Source organism: Littorina saxatilis, linkage group LG12, assembly GCF_037325665.1.
Source record: "Littorina saxatilis isolate snail1 linkage group LG12, US_GU_Lsax_2.0, whole genome shotgun sequence".
NCBI lineage: Eukaryota > Metazoa > Mollusca > Gastropoda > Littorinimorpha > Littorinidae > Littorina > Littorina saxatilis.
This window is the reverse complement of record NC_090256.1, coordinates 21,734,152-21,749,743: the sequence shown is the minus strand read 5'-3', so window position 1 is coordinate 21,749,743 and position 15,592 is coordinate 21,734,152. Positions and strand designations below refer to the sequence as shown.

At 38.7% G+C, this 15,592-nt stretch overlaps 1 protein-coding gene across 4 annotated transcripts in view; it reads left to right on the top strand.

Annotated features, from left to right (window-relative positions):
* Window positions 1-15,592, top strand: part of LOC138981505 (uncharacterized protein C10orf67, mitochondrial-like) — a 33,201-nt gene that overhangs the window by 9,939 nt on the left and 7,670 nt on the right. Inside the window, exons 5-13 of one of the 4 annotated variants that reach the window (XM_070354447.1) lie at window positions 1,593-1,667; window positions 2,130-2,327; window positions 3,680-3,727; window positions 7,091-7,238; window positions 8,531-8,589; window positions 9,097-9,162; window positions 12,459-12,524; window positions 13,625-13,732; window positions 15,460-15,554. In XM_070354447.1, the coding sequence (XP_070210548.1) occupies window positions 1,593-1,667; window positions 2,130-2,327; window positions 3,680-3,727; window positions 7,091-7,238; window positions 8,531-8,589; window positions 9,097-9,162; window positions 12,459-12,524; window positions 13,625-13,732; window positions 15,460-15,554 (863 nt within the window). Of the gene's footprint in view, window positions 1-1,592; window positions 1,668-2,129; window positions 2,328-3,679; window positions 3,728-7,090; window positions 7,239-8,530; window positions 8,590-9,096; window positions 9,163-11,895; window positions 11,926-12,458; window positions 12,525-13,624; window positions 13,733-15,459; window positions 15,555-15,592 lie in introns of all 4 variants that reach the window. The other 3 variants (XM_070354448.1, XM_070354449.1, XM_070354450.1) reach the window with 3 other exon arrangements.

Sequence of the window (15,592 nt, the reverse complement as noted above, 5' to 3'; positions counted from 1 at the left end):
TTGGATGGAATTCAAACTTCTTTGTGACAGCAGCTCTGTAAATGTTAAGCAGAAAATCAGTGAAAGAGCAGGACTTAAATGCAGAATTCTTACAGAAATGATTTGACTTGATGTATGAACATGTGAAGAGAATGTTTTTATCATGCTGATGTTTTTGGGTCAACAGCTTGACAGGTTTGTGTTTTTATTGAAAATCTCGTCGCGATATAACCTTCGTGGTTGAAAACGACGTTAAACACCAAATAAAGAAAAGAAAGAAAGAATTTTATTGAAAATCCAATTTCCCTCTAGTTCTGGTTCTGCCTGCATGGTGATCAGTGATCTTAATGAGATCTGTTTTTTTTTCCTCAAACTGAAAAAAAATTCAGTAAAGATATATCCAGATAAGGTATTTTACCGTTGGATTCATTATAATTCAAAGTCAAGACAGTTTAGTTGGGTTAAGTAGGTCATTTTTGCTGTTATTTCCCTTGTAAACACAAATGTAGGTCAAGGTCGTGTGTCTAGTATAAGACCTGTAAGTGTCATATAAGAGGCATATAAGGAAAATGTAGGTTTCATATAAGATTCCTATAAGTTTCATATATGAACATTTCATATAAGAGACCTAAGGTTTCATATAAGAGAATATAAGGTTCATATAAGAGACCTATATGAGTTCAGGTTATAGGTTTCATATATGATTCATATAAGTTTCTTATAAGAATTTACCTCATTTGCATTTAAAATACCTATAACAGTATAAGCCACATATATGATTCTGTCATATAAGAATCTTATATGAAATGGGGTCCAATTTCTTATAAGTTCATTTCGTACGGGGTTATGGAAGTTTGATGTGGTTGTAATGTTTGTGGAATTTGTGTTGTTATAATTGTTGTTTATGTTGTAACAAAATTGTCAGACAGGTGCAGTGGCCTAGTGGATAAGACATCGGCCTCCTAATTGGAAGGTCGTGAGTTTAAATTCTGGCCGCGGTCGTCTGGTGGGTTAAGGGTGGAGATTTTTCCAATCTCCCACAGGTCAACTTATGTGCAGAGCTGCTAGTCCCTTCGTGTGTTCATGCAAACACAAGACCAAGTGCGCACAGAAAAGATCCTGTAAACCATGTCACAATTCGGTGGGTTGTAGAAACACGAATATACCCAGCATGCCTCCCCCGGAACCTGGGTATGGCTGCCAGAATCAGGCGAGGTAAAAACGGTCATGCACGTAAAAATCCACTTGTGTAAAAATGTGTGTGAATGTAGGAGTTTCAGCCCAGGAACAAAGAAGAAGAAGAAAGAAGTAAGAAATTGACAATGATTTTGATGGTATGGGCATGCAGAGGTACTGTGGTAAAGTTGCTGATACCTGAGTACAGTGGAACGGGCCCCTTATAAGACCCCCCAATGTAAGAGTCTCCCTCCCTTTTAAGACCCTGTTTTCTCAGACTTTTTTTTTTCTTAACCTATGTAATTTTACCCCATTTTAAGACTCCCTCTTTTTTAAGACCTGATTTTCAAAATATTTTTGGAGGTCTTAAAAGGCCCGGGGTTCCACTGTACTGAAAGTTGTTTGCACCTGTTTATTTATTAATGTTTTTGTTTTAGAGAGTAAGTTCTCTAAGGAAGGCCTTCAGACAGCAACTGGCTGATGCAGTGTCTCGCCTCTCAGTGATGTACAAGGTACAGTAATGTTTACTCCTACAGCACCTTTGGCACTGACTTATCATTGCCTGATTATATGACTGCTCCACTGGAATATGTCCGGACACTTTCGCACTTGCATCCAGTTACCTTGTCACACTGCAGCACAGTGCATGTAACTTAGGTAGCCTTTGTTCTGTTCTTTCTTTCTTTGTTTACATTGTCCATGTTGATAGTTCCTCACAACATTACTATTTCACATGCATTCCGTTTGACAAGAACTTGAAGAAGTCGATCTTCACTTGCATTTTGAATGGGTCTGATTTGAAAAACAATTGCCTTGTTGATTGATCACTTATATTCAGTCGGTCACTCTCACCTAACTGCATACCTGCATATCCAAAACATCTCACTTTCCTCTGTAAATCAGCCTTCATGAAATAGTATCACTGCATGAATTGTCACTTTTTCTTGCAAATGCACATAATTCTGCCCTCAAAGAAAAATCTGGAGAGCAACATGATTCGTGAGCGGACAAGGCAGCAGAGCGACCTGAAGGGTCAGGACGTACGTATGCAGGAAATGAAGGCTACCATCGCTCGCAATGAGTCCATCATTCAGATGCTCCAGCTGCAACTACAGCAGCAGCAAGCGCAAACTGCACATCACGAACGATCATTCTTCATGGATGATGCATCGGTGAGTCATGATGTATTTGAGCGTACATTTTCATGATCTTTGCCGGAATAGACTTTAAATTACTAGGAAATCGGTACTTTCTGGGTTTTTTTCAGCTTTGCTTTAACTTTGAAAAATGTTTGTGTTTGTTCGTATTTTGGTAAAAATTTCCTGTCTTGGTTAGTTGCTTTAACTGTATTCAGCTTCTAGTCTTCTGGTTTTCCTTATGAAGCTAATTTGCTCTTTTTAGGCTTGAGTCACTGTAATTTATATAATATTGATATTAAATTTGTTGTCTCAGTCTTTCAAGTTGCTGGGAAACATTTTAGCATATAATAGATTTATTTCTTCGTTAGTGTTTTTTAGTTTTTTCCCCACCTTGATTCATCAGGCATATTTGTGATTGTTTAGTTAGCAGCTAAGATGCTTTACGTATATAGCTGCTGAATAAATTTTTGAAGGTAGCACTTTAAACATCTTTTTATACACTTAGAATTAGAGTGTTATATGCTTGTAATTACCATACTCTTTGTCTGGGCATGACTTAATTGTTGATAATTGTTTGCAAAAGAACTCTTTCATCCTCGTTGGTTTTCTCATGAAGAATATTTTGAAGGATGTCATGTTGCTTTCAGTGACTCCATCAGTTATTCTATGTTTTGTTTGTTTGTTGTTGTTTGTTGATGGTTTTTGAGTCACTTGAGAAAAAGTGACTCTATGTAATCGGTCAGTGTTAGTCTGTCCGGCCGGCCGGCCATCCGGCCGGCCGTCCGGCCGGCCGTCCGTAGACACCACCTTAACGTTGGACTTTTCTCGGAAACTATCAAAGCGATCGGGCTCATATTTTGTTTAGTCGTGACCTCCAATGACCTCTACACTTTAACGATGGTTTCGTTGACCTTTGACCTTTTTCAAGGTCACAGGTCAGCGTCAAAGGAAAAATTAGACATTTTATATCTTTGACAAAGTTCATCGGATGTGATTGAAACTTTGTAGGATTATTCTTTACATCAAAGTATTTACATCTGTAGCCTTTTACGAACGTTATCAGAAAAACAAGGGAGATAACTAGCCTTTTCTGTTTGGCAACACACAACTTAACGTTGGGCTTTTCTCGGAAACTATAAAAGTGACCGGGCTCAAATTTTATGTGAACGTGACTCATTGTGTTGTGAATAGCAATTTCTTCCTGTCCATCTGATGCCTCATATAATATTCAGAACTGCGAAAGTGACTCGATCGAGCGTTTGCTCTTCTTGTTATTTGTTTGTTGTCATTTTTGTACTTTTTGATTGTAGGTGTAGCTTTTTGTATCATTTACTCAGCTCAATTTTCTCTTTTATACCATCTTCTGTGTGCTATTTTGTGATCAGTCGACAAAGAGTAAATCAACTCGAGGAACTGAATCTCCCGTCATGGCGGTAACTACCTTGTGATTTTGGTTCTTTGGTTGTTATGGCTTTGTTTTTAGCATTTAACATGCACAGTATGGTTGGCAGTTTGTTTTTTCAGATCTGCAGAATTTCACGTGGTTATTAATTTGGAAAGTTTTTTACACACGCTTGACAGTAAATTTGTATTCCAATGAAATTTGTATTCCAATGACAGCAGCACTTATCCTTTTGTGGCTTTCTAACAATATGAAGTATTATTGCTACATAACAATTACATTTATATAAGGAGTTTAAGCTGTTGGGTTTGTGTTGCATATTGATGTGGGGGTTCATCAATGTTTTACTGCAAGAGAAGTGTGTTGGGGTTTAAGGCATATATTTTATGTTTTGTAAGGTGTCAGGAATTTAAAGAAAATGATTAACTGCCATGAGCAGCTAGCTTGTCTTTAACTCAGGTGTTCCTTTATAAAAGACTCTGACATCTTCTTTTTTTTATGAGTACAAGGATAGAAGGAGGTATATATATGTTATCTAGTGAGGCCGGTGTCATACCACATCAGGACGTCTTTTCGTGACATGTGAACACACTGTTTTTGTTATTGCCTATATAACTTGGGATGACTCTGCTATTTGGGACTTCTTTGGCTGATTGTAAAGCCTGTCCTTAATCGGACGAAGTTGACTACGCGTAGCTCACTTCGCAAAGCTACCAGAACTAGACTTTGTCGCAGTCCAAGGAAAGGCACTATGGCGGAAAAGAGAGTTATCTTTTCATGTCTTATTGGCGTCTCAAATCTTATTAGCCAGAAAGCGCATGCGCGTCGTCTCGACCAGCGCGTAGTGTGCTTGAGTACTTTACGTCACAAATTGTACTTTACGTACTTGATGATGACGTAAGTTAATTGTAACACATAGTTATGTGTTCTATTTCGTTTACTGAGCACGGCCGGGACCAGTTGGCGTGAGCGCTGGGGTTCCGAGTTTCAAACAACATGTCAATGCATCGCAGTATGAAATAATACAGGTAGGAGGTTAGTTCTTGTACTTTGGGTCAACCAAAGTCGATAAATTCATTCTTCACTACACCGGCACGGTTGGCCTAGTGGTAAGGCGTCCGCCCTGTGATCGGGAGGTCGTGGGTTCGAACCCCGGCCGGGTCATACCTAAGACTTTAAAATTGGCAATCTAGTGGCTGCTCCGCCTGGCGTCTGGCATTATGGGGTTAGTGCTAGGACTGGTTGGTCCGGTGTCAGAATAATGTGACTGGGTGAGACATGAAGCCTGTGCTGCGACTTCTGTCTTGTGTATGGCGCACGTTATATGTCACGTTAAAGCAGCACCGCCCTGATATGGCCCTTCGTGGTCGGCTGGGCGTTAAGCAAACAAACAAACAAACAAAAATTCTTCACTACGGTATTGAGTCTGACTTCGTCGTCCATCTTGAATCAAAAAACACTCTTCTTACAAAAAAAACAACTTCGTTGCGAGCTACGGCGAAACTTTGCATGTCAAAACTTGAGAAGCGATGTTGGGGTCAAAGTACCACGCCGTAGCTGCGGGTTTTGGGTATAAAAACTTCGCGAAGCTTCGTGTAGTCGACTACGGGCTCAATTAAAGACGGGCTTAATGGGCTTGAAGTATGATAGTATAATGTGCTGCTCTTCATTTCCTTTAAATACTGAAATCTTTCAAAACAAATATTCTGAAACATGTTTTTAAAAGTGTGAATTTGGGCACATGTCTCTAATACATCTGTATAAGGTACGTACTACAAAATAAGTTGGATAAATGGCGAGCTTTCTGATTATTATTTTTTATTCTACATGTAGTATGTACTGATCAAAGCACATTAATAAATGTTGCACAGCTGGGATTATCTTCAATGAATACATAACATTGAACATTTAACAGATCAACCACTTATAATTAACTGCTTTTATGTTTAATGTGTGAGAATTGTGGTAAACAATTACTGGTAATAGGTAATCATAATTGGCTGATTGATGACTCTAAGAGCAAGGGATAGTATAGAGCTCCGCTACTGCAGATGTTTCTAAGCTTGACTTACTCCATAATGTATACATCTTTGACTTATTAATAATCTGTATGCCAGCTGATATTCATGGATGTGTTTCTCATGTTCATTACATTATTTTGCATAATTTATTTGTTGTGTTTGGAAGGTTTGAAATTATTTTGTTATTTTTCCAATATGAAATGTATGTCTTCTGTGTGCAATTATGTATGCTATTGCATTTTGTTGTATGTGTTTTGTGCTTTGTAATTGTTGTGTTGTGTTGACATTTGTTTACAAGTTGTGTGCACATGTGTTCAGTTTGTCTGTGCATGCATGTGTGTGAATGATAATCAGTCTGTGTGTGTTGGAGTATATGTGTGTGTGTGCTTCATGTGCATAATCACCGTGAGTGTGTGTGTGTGTGTGTGAAGTTGAATTGCATGTGGTGATCTGGAGACCTAATGTTGAAGTACTAGTGTCTATAATTATATAAAAGATCTTATTGAAACGTCTATTGCATATATTTCTTTCAATTTGATAGCTCTTATAATTTTGCAATGAATCTTTTTAATTGTCTCATCGCCTTGTATATATAATCTTGTTTGGAAGACTTTATAGTTTATTCAGAAATTGTCTTATTGAATGCATGGGCAGATGTTTATGACAGTAAACTGTTAAGCATATCTATAGACAGAGAAATATAGTGGATACTTTTGTCCCCCATTCATTTTACACTTATCTTTGCAAAATTAAAGATTCGGATCGCTTATTTTTTACCAGCTATTTAATCATTGTCTACAAATATGTGTCAGCCCACAGCAAGCAAATCATGCCACCCTACCAGTTACCCATCCCTCTAAGTCCTCCCTCCTCCCATCCCCAAGGAATTCCCATTCCCCCACCCAAGCCCCCCATCTCCCACCCCCTTTCATTTATTTTACACTTATTTTAAACCTATCTCTGCAAAGTCAAAAGAGAACCATTTCCGACCAGCTAAATAATCTTTTGTCAAGGCATTTTATTGTCTTACAGGTAACAGCAAGCGAACCCCACTCCCTCCCCCTGGGCCCCTACACCACCTCCACCACACACCCCACCCCACCCCCACTCCGCAAACTATTTTACACTTGTCTGCGTAAGATAAAAGGAGAACTGCATGGGCTACAGTGGAACCCCCTTTTTAAGACCCCCTATTTTAATACTTCTCTCTTTTTAAGACCTTGATTTTTCAGATCTTCTTTTTTTAACCTCTGTAAATTACCCCAATTTTAAGACTCCCTCCTTTTTAAGGCCTAATTTTGTCAGATTTGGGATTAGGTCTTAAAAGGGGGGTAATTCACTGTATTTCTGATCGGCTAAATATTTGTCCACAGATGTCTGAAAGCCCGCGGGCCAACTCTCGCATCCAAGCGCTGGAAGATGAGATGGAGGAGATGAGAGGCCAGCAGGAAAAGCTGCAGAAGAAGGGCGAGCGACTGGAGGAGGCCCTCGACATCAAGGACGAGGAAGTCGCAGGCCTCAGTCAGTCTGATTACTTCTTTTTCATTTCCTTTTCATAACTTTATTCATCCTGAACTCAGGTCAAATGAGTTCCTTCCCTTCGGGTCTCATTTATCCCTGACAGGATGCCTTGGTTTTCTTTCTGTGGGTAAGAAATCGATTTTTTACATATTTAGAGCTTTTCGTAATGTGTTTTTGATATAAGCAGATTCACGATCGTTGATAATGATTTTTCATGGTGTTGTGTAATTTTTTAATTAAATTACAAAGGAATTGATATGTAAGACAGTTTCAAGCAAGCTATCTTTCGCGGGTGTATTTACTGTGCAAACAACTCAAAATATAGGGCAAAAGTGTCACGTGATAATCAACTTTGGCTACGGAGCAGACAATACTTTTTCCGTAACGAGTTGGGAGTGATGCAACAATATCACGGTCTCCTTCCCACAGCTGTCTCAACATTTCGACTTGTTTTGACCTTAGAACTATGTCTTTATCATAACTGTGAAAAACAGAACGGAGATCACTGCCGAAGTCGGCCAATCTGCAATATTACTTTCATCTCAGTTCGTCTATTCTCAGAAACATTAGCGAGAAACATATGGGAGATAACTCGGTATTCTTGTTTTGATAGATTCCGCGCAGTAATTATGCACCTTGTCAGAGAGACAGTAGCGATAGCGTGGACTGATGATTATCAGAATGAACTTTATTGTCCCATCGCTGGGACATTTTGGTCGCTTCTTCCAGTGGAAAGCTAGCAGCAACAGAGTCGCGCAACCCAGGTGTGTGCGTGTTTAGGTGTAATCATGCAGCCACCTGCACTTATGGCAGAATGACTGAGGTCTTTTACGTGCCATAGTGATGACTCAGGGGTGGAACATGGATACCGACTCTGGGTCTGCACATGAAGTTGACCCGTGTTTGTCTCGGCCCGGATTCGAACTCGTGACCCTTAGGATCCCAAGTCCACTGCTCTACCAACTGAGCTACCAGGCCCCCACTTAGCTAAGCGCATGGTGGGATTGGTCACTAGACTGGAATGGTATTTACGATTTGAAACACTGGGTTAATTATTTATTATTTTTGGAGGGGGGTTGGAAAATAATTGATCATTTTGACTAGTGAGTGTGTGTTGCTTTTAGGGTAGAAGTGGCAGTGAATTAATTGTTTATTTGCGGATATTAAGGTTCCATGCATGGTGATGGTAGCTGCAGAAGTTTAGTGGAATATAGCTGCATGGGCTGCTCGTGACATATATTGGTATGGTTCAATGTGTGTAAATAGAAATTGCATTCATCTTCATTTTCCAGACAAAACCATTAAAAACCTTCAGCGACAGGTTGAGAAAGAAAAGATTCTAAATGAACAGGTAAGCATGAAAGTGAAAAGATTAAAACAGTCGTTATATGGATGATCAATTTATGAGTGTCTGTATCTATATTACAAGCAGTGAGGGAAAAAAGAGTTACAGTGTATATAAATGTTATGATCAATGTTACTGTTTCTGGTTGATTTTTGTATTGCATGAATTCCCTGAGCTTAAGTCCCAGTACAGTGTATGAATTTATCATGGAAATTGTTCACAGCAATGGAACAAGCAATTATTTGCAATCTCTGAGCAGTTTTAGGGAGTTGTTAAAATCTAAATATGCGAATTTAATTTTTGTATTTCAATACTTGATAGTTGGATTGCATGTAGAACTGAATGTATCTTGCAAGTGAGTGAACAACTGACTTAATGCTGCATTTTTAGTAGAGAGAATGTAACATATAGGATTAGAACTGTCATATTTTATCATTCCTGTAACACTATATACTGTTTTTCAACGCCACTATAACATAGTTTAAATTTATTGCTTTTTTATTTATTTTGCAGCTACAACATGAGAAGGATGAAATCAAAATGGATGCTGAAAAAGAACTCTTCTCTTCCAAGAAACTTGTAAGTGCAGGGGAACTATAGTTTGGGTAAAATAGAGTATTTTATTAATAGATTAAGAAAGCTGATCTGAAATAAAAAAATTGGAACATTGTGGGAATCAACAAAGTATAGTATATGTCTGCGATGCGGGTTTCATCCCTGATATGTAACTTAATTTACCTGATTAGATGGGACAGTGATATTAAAAGATGATGCAATTTTCAGGAGTGAACATGTGGTGTATTTTGATAATGAACGTTTGATGAAACAAACAAAAAAGTTTTGTCAGAATAATTTTGTTTAAAAGAAAATTATACTGATCGATCGACTGTGCATGGGAAAAAAGAGAGTAAGAAAGCGAATAACTCATTATAAATGTCCTGATTGAAGATTCAAGAACATTCATAAGTTGAGTATCTATGAGCACAAGATTAGGGTTGTACAGAAAAATCTATCTCGGTTGTTTTTTTCTGTTTTTTTCTTTTCTTTGTGCAATCAAATACTGAGGTGAAAAATATACTGAGAGTAAGTTTTAAAATCTGATTTTGTGATTTTCTACCGTGAGCTGAGAGGCTGACTGAAGGTAGGGTTGCGCTTTAATAATACAATTATCACCAGGAGAAAATAAAACCTGCATGCTTGCAATGCATGAGAAAATCACATTTTGCTTAGGCAAGATTATCAGAGAGTGGATTTGTTTAGCATGGGCTAAATTTGCCTGCTAAAGCAAGAGAGCAAGCAGTTTTTTAGAAATTATTTTTGTGTGCATAGTACAATAAAGCTTACATTTACATTGGAGCCAAACAGTGCTGGATGTGATTTACTTTATACTTTTACTGACTTGCTTTCTGCTCGTTATGCCCTCTGGCGCGTATAGGGCAGCAAAATGTGTATATACTTAAACACTCTGGTTCATGTACTTTTACTGATGATTTTTGTGTAGGATATGTGGTTCTTATCATTGCTTTAAAGCAAATTTGAAAGTTTCAATGGTCTGATGTGGGTTTCAGATTGACGAGACGGTAAAATCAATTAGCAGTGTGGTTGTATCAGTAATATATTAATTTTGTGGGTGTGAACTTGATTGTTTCCCATAACAAATTTATTGTTGCTATAATCCTCCCTGAAAATTACTGATAAGTACCCATAATAATCTCTCTTCTCTTACTGCTGGTAATCCTTTCATTTCTCACTTTGTCTGTGTTAAGTCATTTAATTATTTTGTCTTTTGTACGATACCACCAATAAAACAAAATCATAGCAATATGTTTAAGCAAGGCAAGGCAAGGCAAAGGCCGGATTTATTCAAGAAACCCCATGGGGGTACATGAAAAAAATAAAATAAAATAAAGGAAACAGACGAAGAATAAGTCAAAAGTAGAGACATATCAAAAATGATGTTGTCAGTAGGTAGACAAAGAAGAGAGTGACCGAACGAGGTCAAGGGGAAAGCATCCACACTAAGCTGGCTGGAACAAAATCTCGGGCATTACCCAGCAATTGGTCCATGTGCTACTCATTAATATTCATGAGGTTACAGCAGAGGAATTCCGATTTCTCATAAATGTCCTTGTTACTCACAAGACTTTTTAAGCAAGGCATTAAGCAAGGCAAGGCAAAGGATTTATTCAAGAAACCCCATGGGGGTACATGAAAAAATAAAAAATAAAAATAAAGGAAACAGAAAAAAATATTTCAACATATATATATACATAAGCTAATTTCGATTAAAAAAATTAAGTATTTCATAACTCAAAAATAGAAACTCACTGGTTATGATTATATGCATGTGTGCAATGCCTTCATAATTAAATGAGCTATCAAACTTTTTTTTCCTTACGTTCTGTTTCTGCTTCAGCACTTTATGGAGCTCTATATGCACTCTTGTTTGATTTTCTGTCTAATTTGACTCCTTCTGATCACTATTTTGTGTTGTTTAATTGGCTTTCTACCATTACTATTTCTCAAATATCTGTGACTGCTGCCAAAAATAAAAGTGACGTTTATACACTTGGAAGCTGACCCTCACAGTACCTCGGTGTGCTATTTCTATTTTCTGTATGTTTAACAGAGTGATTTGTACCATAACTAATTTCACTTGTAATATATTCTCGTTAAGAAATCTCTCTCTCTCTCTCTCTCTCTCTCTCTCTCTCTCTCTCTCTCTCTCTCTCTCTCTCTCTCTCTCTCTCTCTCACTTTCTCTCTCTCTCTCACTTTCTCTCTCTCTCTCACTCTCTCTCTCTCTCTCACGACTCTCACTCTCTCTCTCTCTCTCTCTCTCTCTCTCTCTCTCTCTCTCTCTCTCTCTCTCTCTCTCTCTCTCTCTCTCTTATGTTTTTGCTTTGCTTCTTCTTCTGCTTTAATATTATGCACTGCTTAGTTAATTCCCTCTTGGGCGAGGGCTGGATGAAAAAAGATCTTTGCTGTATCTACTCCATTACCCTCGAAAAATAAAGTTGGTTCGTTCGTTCGTTCGTTCGTTCTCTCTCTCCAATCCAATCCAATCCAATCTCTCTCTTTCTATCTCTTTTAATCTCTTCTATTTCTGTTTTAATTTAAGGACTAACAATTTGAGGGGGCTGATTGATCTATCCCCTAGATGTCAAAATAATTAACTCCTGGTTGAAGAAAGAATTCTGTGTTTGTCAGTTTATTTAGCCTTACATTTCAAGTACTGATGGTTTAAGGAGACTGCGCTTCTGGTACTGTGATGATTGTGTTTTTAAGAAAGATTCTTTGGCTGCAATGTCAGATGTTTTTGCAGAAGAAGAATATACCAAGGGTAAGAGTTAAGGCTCTGAGAGGAGTAGACAGTTAAATGTGATTTTACATGATTGATGCTTTTTGTACGGTTACTTGTCATAGTTTGGTTGTTGAGTTAATTGTTTTTCTTTATTTGTTTGTTTGTTTTGTTAAATTAAGTTACAATTTGTTTAAATGTTCTCTGACTTTATCATTATACCTTCAACTTCTCCTCTCTCTCTCTCTCTCTCTCTCTCTCTCTCTCTCTCTCTCTCTCTCTCTCTCTCTCTCTCTCTCTCTCTCTCTCTCTCTCTCTCTCTCTCTCTCTCTCTCTCTCTCTCTCTCTCTCTCTCTCTCTCTCTCTCTCTCTCTCTCTCTCTCTCTCTCTCTTTATGGTTAGTATGAAGATTTTTCTGAATCATTTGGTTTCATTTGCTTTATTGTTCTGAAGACTGTTGCTTTTATTAGTTCACATGCATCTCTCTGCATGTACTGTTTCTTTTAGTGCTTTGCAGTTTTACGGAATTATTTTATTTTGATGTGAGTTACGCATGCATGCCTGCTGTTTTTCAGTTAATGAAACAAAAGCTAGAGATGGAACAATCAAACAGCGAACAGATACGATTGGCCAAAGAAGAGGTATTTGTGGGTCACAATACATGTGTATATTGAAAATGTGTGTCATTTTCTTGATTATCTTAAAAGTTTAAAAAAAATACAACATATAAACATTTTTGTTTTCCTTCATAATGACTCTTTTTGATTTGTCCATTCGTCTATCCGTCCATCTATTTACCCCCCCATACATCTATCTTTATAGTTACTCAGATAATTGTTAACCATTCCGTCCATCAGTTATAAAACTCAAGTGTGTTATTTCAAACATTTAGCTGTTAATGTGTTAAATTCGATTATTTGAATTTTTGTCAACAGATTTTTTTAGAGTTCAAAATTGTGTCCCCGTATAAACAGAAAGTTGCATGGTTTTGGGCAGAAAATAATGTGTAATGATGCAATGGTTTATTGTATAACATGTATTTTAATGCAGAAATTATAGAAGTGCATGTGCTTCGGCTGCATGCATGGCTTTTTTTCAACCTTGGTCAGTTATGTGCTAGTGGCAAAGACTGCGAAGCTTCATAAAATGCAAGTTTGCAAGCAACAGAAACTAATTGGCACACCATTGAAGTTTTGCTGTAGCTGAACATATCTTTTTTTTGCACTTGCCTTTTAAATGAGCAGAGCTTTGCGCACTGTATGACTACACTGATCAAGACTTTCTAAGCTGGATTAAATTAAAATAAAACTTAGACTTGCACTGCCACACAGAAGCTTAAGGTAAGATTTTAAGAAAAAGGTCATTGGTCTTGGTAATACGTTTTTTCAGGGTAGTCAGTGTGAAGTGTAGTCTGGTCAAAACACTTCAGTTCACTGGTCCATGGCCATGCAGTGTTCATTTGACTGAGTGCTTTATAGTCACAAATAGCAGCAACAAGTGGGGATGTGTTGCTGAGACAACTCCAATCAAGAGTGATCATTCAGTATAATCATACTCAAACCTCTAGCCTAATGGTTCCGGGTACAGTACTGGAATCCCCGTTTTAGGACCTCCAAAAACCTAAGAAAATCTGGTCTTAAAAGGAGGGAGCCTTAAATTTGGGGTCCTCGGAGGGGCTGCATGGGGGGCACTGTAATCTTGTCCCCAAATCACAACCTAAAATCATATGTCACATATGCAGGCACTAGCAACAGCCAAGGCGGAGGCAGCACGTCTTGCAAATCAGGACATGGGTAAGATCAAGGAGTTGATGGACCAGAAGAAGGAACTGGAAAAAGAACTCGCTGTGGTCAGAACTGTTTGTTAACTTTGTGTGTTTTTCTCTCCAAGTTTGTGTGTGTGTGTGTGTGTGTTGTTGTGTGTGTGTGTGTGTGTGTGTGTGTGTGTGTGTGTGTGTGTGTGTGTATCGAGCTCTGCATTATGTATCTCTGCATATCCGTCTGTCTCTCTTTGTTGATCGATCCATCTGTCTGCATGTCGATCTGTCTGTCAGTGTTTTGATCTGCATGCTTGCCTGTCTATCTGCATATCTTTTTGTCTGTCTGTCTGTCTGTCTGTCTGTCTGTCCGTCTGTTTGTCATAACTTTAGTCATTGGTTTAGCTGTCATGATTTGGAAAAAGTGGGGGTACTGATGTATATCTCTCCAAGTCAATTAATTACTTAAAGAAGAGAGAGCTAGTACATGTGTGAGCTAGTTTGTGTGTGTGTGTGTGTGTGTGTTGTTGTGTGTGTGTGTGTTTGTGTGTGTGTGTGTGTGTGTTGTTGTGTGTGTGTGTGCTTTGAGTGTTAGTGTGTGTATGTTTGAGTGTGTGGCTCACAGTGTGTGTGCTCATGCACATGTGAACTTATATATATGTCACTAGATGAATACCCGCTTCGCCGGGTAGCCGGCTTCGCCGGGAAGAAGTACTTAGAGCCGTACGCCGGCTTCGCCGGGTCCGACTTAGGTCCCTCCCAGATTCGTGGAATGGGAACAGCACGAAAATGATTCAGTGGCCATAATGCCATTCCTGACCATATCGAGTCCCATCCTTGTCGACGAATGTAACCGTGTTAATCACCTTTGGAGGCGAACTCCACTCAAACAGGATTGAACAATTTAGAGCTTATCTGTAAGCCCTTTTGGACTGTTATGGCTTTTCAAAGGAAGGCCAGTACATACAATTACACAAAAGCCGCCAGACCACATCACAAACAGAACTGAACAATCCCCAGGTGTTGCTCACATAGAGAGACACACACACACACACACACACACACAAACACAGAGAAGCCGTATCTATAGAGAGATAGATGACAGTGTATTTTTCGCGTGGCTATAAATTGATTCGACCTTTGCACTTTTACAGTGAGGATAATTTACGGGTCCAATTTACGTTCTGGACACTGCGGTGACCTTCTAAAAATAGTAACAGAACGCCGGGAATATCCGAAGATGCCCCCCTCATACTATAGTGCACCATACGAAGGAAGGGAGGTAAACGCTGAAAACATGGAGAAGATGAGAAGATAAGGAAGAGTTACTGGGAATGGTGAAATGAACACAAAAACCAAAATCGGTTCAGCGCTGCGCGCTGAGAGCACGTGTTGAAATATCTCATCGATGATATTGTGTCCGGGGTGTAGCTGAATACGGTGTCCAAATTTGAAAAAGATCCACCGAGAACTTTGGCTTTGGTGTGTCGGTATGGGGGCCCGGGTAGCTGAGGTGGAACCAAAATCGGTTCAGCGCGCACAAAATCGGTTCAGCGCTGCGCGCTGAGAGCACGTGTTGAAATATCGACCAGGTTGTGTCCTGTCCCGGGTCTACCTGAATATGCCCACCAAATTTGAAGCAGATCCATCGAGAACTTTGGCCGTGCATCGCGAACTCACACACAGACACACAGACTCACACACAGACACACAGACACAAGTCGTATATATATATAGATTACTGGAAAAGGAAGCATTGATTTCACACCTTTATTGATTTTTGATATTTATTTTATGATATATGTATTTTACATTCTCAGGAGCGATCCAAAGCCTCAGAGAAGAGTGCAAAAGGAGAGGTGGAGGCTGAATCTCTAAAAATGTCAGACTCAAAGCTCAAAGCTGAAATCAAAAGGTTTGTTTTTGTTTATTACCTACTTAATTATTACCTTT